The sequence below is a fragment of the Juglans regia genome, chromosome 14 (assembly GCF_001411555.2).
Source record: "Juglans regia cultivar Chandler chromosome 14, Walnut 2.0, whole genome shotgun sequence".
NCBI lineage: Eukaryota > Viridiplantae > Streptophyta > Magnoliopsida > Fagales > Juglandaceae > Juglans > Juglans regia.
In genome coordinates, this window is record NC_049914.1 from 1,769,722 (window position 1) to 1,778,742 (window position 9,021).

Below are 9,021 nucleotides of genomic sequence, written 5' to 3' on the forward strand. Positions count from 1 at the left end.
TTTTGTTGTTGCAAGGAATGATTGGATAATACTGTGATTGTGCTTGGGCTGTTTTAATCTGAGTTAATATTGGGGCTGTTTTTGTTGGGATGTTTTGAATGAATAAACTGCAATTATACTTGTTTTTGGAGCTGTTTTTGTTTGTGTGTTGTGGTTTGGGGCTGTTTATATATTAATATGATGCTAAAGTTGGGACTGTTTTAGTGAACACGTGGGCTGTTTTATATTTTCTTTCTGTAATTGATGGTGTGGTTGGGCAGTTAATCTGTGTACCACAAAGTTGAACATTTTTACAAGTACATAGTTGAGGTTTTATCACCTTTAGGAATTCAGACCTGACGAAATCACGTCTTTTTGATAAACTAATTTAGTGCATATCCGACATAAGTTGTCATGTTATTCCCTGAAAGTCCTGCTGATGTCTGTTTTGTGGCTGACAATCTTGAAAATCATGAAAAGAAAGATTGGATAACTTATATCACGTTCCTTGGTTGAATTGAGAGGACCATCAACAATGCTTGCATTGGATTTTTGGAGTCTGTAAGATCATTGAACTGTTAGTGGTTGGAGTTTATTAGTCTCTTTGAACTGTTATATAGTTCTTGGAGTTCGGGAACTCGTAAATTTCATGGTATTAATGTTATTCTCTGTGAAATTAATGGAGGATAATGGATATTTACTTCATAGCAAAATTCATAGTTAGCTCTGTTGTCATTATCATTTTCTGGTTGGCATAGCAAAATTTTTTCATTTTATTTTTAAGCACAACTTAGAAGGTGGAATGACAATGTGGCACTTGTAACATTTAATTTGGTTGGGACCTAGAAAATGTTGGGTTTCTCTTTTCTTTTTCTAAATTAGAACTTAAAAAATGTTTGTTGTAATCGTTGTAAGAACATATTATTATGATTGATGTGGTTTATGGGTGTGGACGATTTTGGATGTGGTTGATGGATGATGGGTGTGGATGTTAATTGTAGACTTGAAGTGATTAGTTGGATGTGGATGATGGATGATGCATTGATGGGAGTGAATGTTTATTGTAGTGATTAGTCATTTTTAATTTTTTTTTTAATTTTTTGAAGCATGTTAGTAACTTAGTATGTTACTTGTTTTCATTTAGTTTTATTTTTTGTTATGTTTTTAGTAAAAAGTAAATTATTTACTTTAGATTGTGATTTTTGAAAAAAATTAAATTTACAAGCTCACACAAAAATCCTTTTTTAAAAAGTGTGCCAAATATGAAGTTGAAAACAGTAAAAAAAAAAAAAAGAAGCCCAAATCCGACTCCGCTCCGACAAGTCGGATTCGGAGTCGGAGGAGAGGATGAACATTTCGGAGTCGGAATCAGAATCAGAGGATGAGCATACCGACTCCGACTTGGTCAGTGCTCAACCCTAATTCCCGATCAGCCTCTCATCCTTTGCATCTCTCGGCATCCAGCTCAGCGGCTTCACGCTGCCGCATCGCGCAGCACCTCTGTTTGAAGCGCCGCCACAAGCCCTGTCTCACCCCACCATGACGGTTAGCCTATTTTTCCTCTCTTGGTCTCTCATTCTCTCTCTCTCTCTCTCTCTCTCTCTCTATATATATATATGTATATATCTCACTGTTTATTCCCACTCTCTTTGCTCCGTGCCAGCCAACGTGACCAGTAGAGGCTGACGCACCGCACTTACAGTCGCACTTGACTGTCGCTTGGAGCACATCACGTCATTTCCGGTGAGAAGCTAGCCTTAGAGGTAAGAATTTATACTAGTCTTTTTGGTATTGGTATATGGTATCTAAACAGCTCATAAACAAAAATTCTGTTGGTTTTAGTGCAATTATTTGGGAATGGATTTGGACGACCCATTTTGTGATGATATTCTGGAGACAGTTAAAAGTAAACGTAGGTTATTCTGACACACCCCTCTTAGCTTGTTATCTTTAAAACTATTTTCCTCTTTAAGCAGTTTAAAGGTTTGTCAATTTTTTTTTTTTCCAGCCAAGGTTGGTGGCAAGTTTCAACCAAAGGCTAAATCCAGTGCAAAAGATGGGACTTCTACATCAGTCCCATCAGTCCCATCAGCTCCTTCAGGTTCTAATGATGAAAAGTCTGTTAGACTAACCCCCTCAGGCTTAGAGACTAAACAATATGCTCGGCCCGTTGTCGCAGAAAATAAATTGACAACTGCGGATGGAATTTCTGCAGCCACCTCAGAGATTGTTTGCATTAACCAGAAATCAAAAGACAATGAAAGCTCTTTTTCTGACAACAAAAACTTGGAATCAGTCAAGACCTCATCCCAACATGTGATGGGAGAGGATATTGGCTCTAAAGATGCTCTGCATCCAGAGGTTGCAACATCCGAGAGCCACATTGGTTGGCATTCCTGCATGGGAATCTTGTCAGCAGAGGTAGATATTTGGATATTCCAAATATATTTTTTTATATTTGTATTTGTTTGCTGATTGGGAACTCCTTTGGCTTTAGATAGACTCCATGGAATTTGAATTGGAGCCCTTTGGAGGTATTCTTTCTGAGGCTGCGCAACAAATGGTAATGATGATCGGGAAGGTTCCCTTTCTCATTCAAAAATGCCTACTTTTCTTGATTTCAACAATAAGGATTCAGTGGAGCATTTTGGTATTCGGGCTTGTAATTCTGTTGACTCTTCAGCACTTGAGGCATGTGATGCTGCAGAGCCTCAAACTTGTCCTGATGCTCATATAAACCGAGATACAGTTACTTGTAGGGAAGCTTGTGTTTCTAACAATGGTGTAGATATTCAGATTAATAATGGAAGGTCGGAAACAGAGGTGAAGATTTTTAACTTTTAAAGAAGTACTCTGTTTTTTTCTTTTGCTAAATCGGATAGATTTGTGATTAGTTTCAGGAAGCTGGGGCCTTTTCTGGCATGGAAGATCTAGATTTTATGTCTCAGGCCAATATTCCATTTGGTATGTTTAGAATCAGCTGCATGCTTTATTTGTTCTTGCTTTATGTTGCATTTATAGTTGTTTATTTTCTCCTTCATATTTTAGGACTGCATACTGGCAAGTTTCGACCCAAGCCCAAGATGAAAACAAGAAAGGAGAAACCTAGTACTGACATCTCTCACCCAGAAGTTGAGTCTGTTATGCATTCACAAGCTCCTGAGTTGGTTCCTTCTGACACCGGATACGCGAATGTGGACTCAGTTCCTGCCTTCCCGGCTGACGATTTACAAGATAACTCAATGAGGTTTGATGATTTTATTACATTGGACCCAACCTCTGAAATTTCAATGAACGAAGATTCAATAAATCTTTCCAAAACTTCTTACTCCGATTGCCCTGTTCCGAGGGATATTCTGCATTCAGAGGATGTTCCTGAAATTCTAACGGAACTGGTAATTCAATTATGGCAGTTTGCTATGGTATTGGCGTTTGATAGATAACCAACTTATTTGCTCAAATATCTCAAAACAGTCTTGTCATGTTTCTGCCCTAGGATTCTAACTGTAGAAGAGGAGAAGCTTCTACATCATCGGATCTTCTTCAAAAATGCAAAAGATCTGCTACAGCTGATGAAGAGAACAATGATGACAAATCGTTGAGAAATCTAAACAATGATGGCAAATCGTTGAGAAAGCTAAGGAAAAAAGTATCTTTTCAACTTATCGATGAGCCAGATGGTGAGGCTAATGAAAATGGGGGCTTCTCTAGTGAGCCTCCCACTGATTCTAATATAGGCGAAGTTGAGGATGGTGATGATGACGATGAATATAGAGTGGAAAGTGATGATGAATTTAGAGTGGAAAGTATGTCCCAGAAGAAAAGGGCTCCAAGAAAGTCAAAGAAATCTGGGGTTGAAAATGGTAAACCCGTACAAAAGCGCAAGAGGGCCAATGAAGCTGCGGACCAGTTGACCAAAGAACCTCCCAAAAAATTTTCTCATTCAACTCGTCGAAACAGGAGATGTGGTAAATCAAATCCCAGATCTCTAAGATTGCAAGATAAAACACTTTCAGTATACATATTTGCATGGTAAAGTAGGCTGTATTAACAGAATTGTTGGATTACTTTCTCTTTTGTAGTGGATAAGGTTTTACTTGAAACACCAGAGGATGAAATTGACCCTCAAAGGTTGCCTATCAAGGATCTCATTTTGCTTGCTGAGTACAAGGAGCGACTAGCGGTACATATTCTGCACTCTAATTCTTGTTCTTGTTCTTGTGATGATGTTATTTTAGTAGAAATACTAGTCTCTTGTTTTTTAGTTGTAGCGCTACCTTGCTATAATTACTGTGTCTTTGCTCAATTCAACTTTGCTAATTTGCTTTGGTCATCTACAACTTGTCCACTCATGCAGAGCAAAGAGGCAGAAACGTCAAAAACACCCTTGACCAATTTAAGGTACCCTTTTAAACATGACCTATATGTGGCTAGACCTGTAGAATTGCTATTTGTTTTCTGTATCAAGTAGCATAACGTCTGCATTCATAGGCAACTCAAGAAAATTTGAGTTATTTCTTTCTTTTTTTCTATGTAGTCTTTGCATGTCTGTTGGATTATGTTGCTCCTCTAAATAAGGGTTTATCTTATGTATATTCTTTTTCTTTTTAGTTTAGGTTCTTACAAGACTGCAATTATCAGATAATGTTTCTTGATTTTATGTAAATTTGCATTTTAGGAGTGTTAGGGTGGGCCCCTTGGGGCTAGGCCAGTTTCTAATGTTGCCATGTGACTTTATGGAACATGTTGTTTGGCCTGAAAATTGTGGTATTATTTGATGAAATGCGGAATTTCGAATAGCCCGTAATCTAAGCAAATGTTGTTGGTTAGTAATTTGGTTTTATTATACCTGGAGTCATATGTAATCCAATGATTAGCCCCCTAGTGGTTGGCTCAAGTGGTAAGAGCCTTGGTCTTGGCGGTATGCTCCCTCTAGGTCCAAGGTTTGGAACCTTGGGTTCAAACAATTTCTAGGGGCTATGTCCCATTGGTTAAAAAGTCTATGATTTACCTGATCCCTGTGATGGGGGGACACATTACACAGGTCTGGTGTTTAACTGGGTAAAGGACATGTGTTTGCATGCTCTCCAGGATTCCTTTTCATAAAAAATGTGATCCAATGATTTTTTTTTTTTTGGTGTTACAATTATTTTCTGTGCAGGTCTTACAATTCCTTCCCTGAGGAATCATCTTACAATAGAGAGGCTGCTTTTGTTTCAGAACAAGGCAGAGGTTCTGATGATGATCAACCAAGTTATGAGGTTCCAACTAACCCTTTCATTAATTACCAGTCTTTCATGGACAAAACTCCCAGTACAAGATGGTCAAAACAAGACACAGAACTGTTCTATGAGGTACAGCTGTACCATCTTATTCATTTCTTGTTTTCACTTGCCAGAAAAAAAACGTCTCGTTTATTTCTTCTTTCCATTAGTAAACCATCTAAAGGATATGATCAGAAAGATGACCAAGTTTTAGTCTTACAATCACTGTGAAAGCAAATAAATAGTCTGTTTCAGCTTATGAAACTGCCAAAACTGAAGTTTGTTTAATTCAAGGAAATCACATAGACTTGGTCTGTTGAAATTTATGGATATCGCCCGAGGAACTAAGGCCCGGTTTGGATACGCAAAACCATCTCATTTCATCATTACAACTTTCCCAAACTCTCATACAAAATATAATAAACAATTCAACTTTTTCAAATCTCAAAATAAAAATTATATTCTAACAATATTTTATTCAAATTTTAACAAAACATCTCATCTGAACTGCGTAACCAAATGAGGCCTAAGTTTTGTGCAAGAAAGTTTTAAGTTCATCTAGTGCCGCTCGTGATCTTTGAAGTTTTTATCATTCCTCTCCCTCCAGATACACCATGGTAGACAAATGGGGATCAGCTTGCACACAGCTGCACTTGGGTGTTGCCCCTTAATCCTCTCCAGGTAGCAAGGAGATCTTCTACCTGTCGAGGCGTAACTGATGCTAAATTGACTCTTGTCAAAGAAATCGTACCACATGGTACTAGCAACCTCACAGTGAAGTAGTAGGTGGTCCCCCCCCTCCATTTCTGCACATACAGCACCATCCGATATGGCTTATATTTTGTTTGTTAGGTGCAACAAGTAGATCCAAAATAAATTGGCCAAGTTGTTATCTTTTTAGTGAAATTTTGGAACATATGTGGTGTGCGATTATAATCCAAATAGAGGAAGATGAAGGTATATTGGACATGACAGATGGCAAATGTTATAGGATTAGTTAGGTTGGAGATCTGCTCAGTGGTTATCTTTAATTTACAGTGAATTATGTGGGTCTGTTGGGAGATAACAGTTTTGGGGTAATTAATGAACACCATGCAGGATTTTCGTTTATGCCTCTATGGTACTGGTAGTCTAAGGTTTCTGAGGACTTCATAATTTTTATTTATTTATTTATTTTTCTGTATATTTGTCGTAATCTGTATCCTGCGCAGGAGGAGGGAGATCACCCCCCATTAGTGTGCGAATGCCCGTTGGTGTTCACTGAACTGTTGCCACTACCTTGAACAATTATTGTTTAGTCATATATTAAGGGGTCGTTTGGATTGAGAGAGCATGTCAACTCATCTCATCTAAGTCTTATTAAATCATTACAACTTTCTTAAACTCCCAACTCCGAACAAAATACAATAAACAATTCAATTTTTTCAAATCGTAAAACAAAAATAATATTAAAAAATAATATTCTAATAATATTTTATTTAACTTTCAACTTTAATCTCATCTCATCTCAACTCACTATCCAAATCTCCCCTAAATCTCTTCTAGATCTCTCTCTCTCTCTCTCTCTCTCTCTCTCTCTCTCTTTTATTTTTATTTTTATGTTGGGGAATCTCTCCAACGCAAAGCCCTTCGGACCCACTCCTGTACAGTAAATCCCAGTCTTGTGCTCCGTACCCTCGAAAGTTTTCTTTCAAAAAACTAGTTAAATCGCTGGCTTTTCACCAGGGGGTGTAGCCCCAAAGGATTGTTTGCACCCATGAGATGTTGAACCTTGGACTTTGAAAATTAAATAAAATATTGTTAGAATATAATTTTATTATTTTTGTTTTAGGACTTGAAAATTTTGATTTTTTTTATTATATTTTGTGTGGGAGTTTGGGAAAGTTGTAATGATTATATAATATATCTACCAAACCAGGCCTAAATCTATAGTTGAGTTTACCATTAGTTGAACTTTAAAACCAGCCCCAAAGTTGCAGTACTCTGGAAGGGTTTTGCAGTGTGTCAAGTGATTTCCATGAAACCATATAAAGCAGTTCGTGATGTTGTGATTTAAGTGCATCTTCTTTTCTTTTATTCCTTTTTTGAAGTGGGTCTTACCAAATAAGATGGTTTTTGCTTCCCTTGATCTGTCTTTATGAACCTTTCATGTGGCAATTTTCAATCATTTATATGCTAATTAGATGCACTAAGAATGGGGTGCATGTACTGCAATGTAAACAACTTCCCTGGCAAGATTCATGTTGATAATGAAGCATTTGTTACCAAAAAAAAAAAAAAAAGTGTAGGCTGAAAAACTTAAAATTTGAGATAGTGCAAGAGAGGGAAAGGGATGAGACAGCATTAACTCCCTAGAGTTGGTTACTGATTTGTCCTTTATCATCCACTGTCATTTTTTAAATTGGAATAAAGAATTTAATTGCTCTATTTTTTGTTCTTTTTCTCCAGACAAAAGTGGCAAGGTCCAGTCCATCGGTTGCTGTTTACATAAAAATTAAACTATTCTCTGTTTTAATATGTGATATAGGCTGTTCGGCAGTTCGGGACAGATTTTGCTATGATACAACAACTTTTTCCTGGTCGAACTCGTCATCAAGTCAAGTTGAAATTTAAGAAGGAAGAGCGTCAATATCCATTACGGCTTTCTGAAGCCCTAACCAGTCGTGCTAAAGGTGATGTCCTTTATCTTTCTTTTTAATCTCTCTTCTGTTTCTTTATCTCTCAATTGTACCATGATAATTTTAATTTTAGTAGTCTCAGCATGATTTAGATTGTATTAATTCATGTAGTCTCATATATAAGCATTGGGAAACTAAGCTTAACCATTTTGGTACCAAACTCAACAAGATATATTTTATGGTTTCTATTGGAGTCTTTATCAAGGTAATCTTCATGAGTAGGAATGCCGAAAACTTGCCTAATATATACTTTTCTGTTTTAGATCATTCCCATTTCCAGTTGGTGATTGAGCGGTTGCAACAAGCTTCTCAGGCGGAAGATGCTTATGTAGATGACGTGGTTGGAAGGACAGGCAAGGAGGAGGAGGAGGAGATAGTGGAATTGACTACTCAAGCGAAGGTAAGCTTTTTGGTGTTTTTTTTTTCTCTTCTGCTAAAAGATAATATGGAACCTGGTCTCAAGCCCCACTAAGCATGAAATGACCATGTTTATGAGGCATCTTATAGTTTTTGACTAAGCTAGTTAGGATTATGGTTAAAGGGTTTTTTGGTAAAATGAAGTTTTTTTTTTCTTTAACTATTTCATGCAGTCATGATGCCTCTTTCTAACCTGATATGTGCACAGGAGGAAGTGGCAAAACCTGAGCAGGATGGGGAAGTAGTTGTTGAAGATCAGGAAGCAGATTTGGGTGAAGTTCATAGTCCTGCCAAGTCTGATGCAGGCGATGATAACCTCTATGACTGGAGTCAATATAAAAGTGATTATTAGCAATAAAAAAAATACACAATCTATTTGTTTTTTTTTTTTTTTAAATTTTTATTCTAATTAAAGTAAAGCAGCCTGTACAGCAGCACTCTGACACATGAAACCGCCCATTGCTTCTTGTAAGAGTGATCAATTCTTGTCTGAAAATGCAAACATTTTATCGTTTCCATCTTTTTGACGATTTAGATCATCACCTTCAGCATAAAGAAATATAGCATTTGGAAATAAATGCATTTCTATTTCCATTTAGAAAGAAAAAGGAGTACGTCAATGAAGGAACCTCCCCCCCTCACCCACCCCCCACTTGTTAGGATTTCAACATCTAATTGCAATT

The 9,021-nt window shown here is 37.1% G+C and overlaps 1 protein-coding gene across 6 annotated transcripts in view; it reads left to right on the plus strand.

Moving 5' to 3' along the window:
* Nucleotides 1-2,294: 2,294 nt before the first annotated feature.
* The window catches only part of LOC118343779 (transcription factor TFIIIB component B''-like), a 12,387-nt gene continuing 5,660 nt past the window's right edge, over nt 2,295-9,021 (plus strand). The window contains exons 1-11 of one of the 6 annotated variants that reach the window (XM_035685033.1): nt 2,295-2,400; nt 2,477-2,802; nt 2,874-2,943; nt 3,028-3,374; nt 3,476-3,947; nt 4,062-4,162; nt 4,337-4,380; nt 5,141-5,333; nt 7,771-7,915; nt 8,185-8,321; nt 8,547-8,858. In XM_035685033.1, the coding sequence (XP_035540926.1) occupies nt 2,581-2,802; nt 2,874-2,943; nt 3,028-3,374; nt 3,476-3,947; nt 4,062-4,162; nt 4,337-4,380; nt 5,141-5,333; nt 7,771-7,915; nt 8,185-8,321; nt 8,547-8,690 (1,875 nt within the window). In that variant the 5' untranslated portion in view covers nt 2,295-2,400; nt 2,477-2,580 and the 3' untranslated portion in view covers nt 8,691-8,858. Of the gene's footprint in view, nt 2,401-2,476; nt 2,803-2,873; nt 2,944-3,027; nt 3,375-3,475; nt 3,948-4,061; nt 4,163-4,336; nt 4,381-5,140; nt 5,334-7,770; nt 7,916-8,184; nt 8,322-8,546; nt 8,859-9,021 lie in introns of those variants that run through there. The other 5 variants (XM_035685036.1, XM_035685034.1, XM_035685037.1 and 2 more) reach the window with 5 other exon arrangements.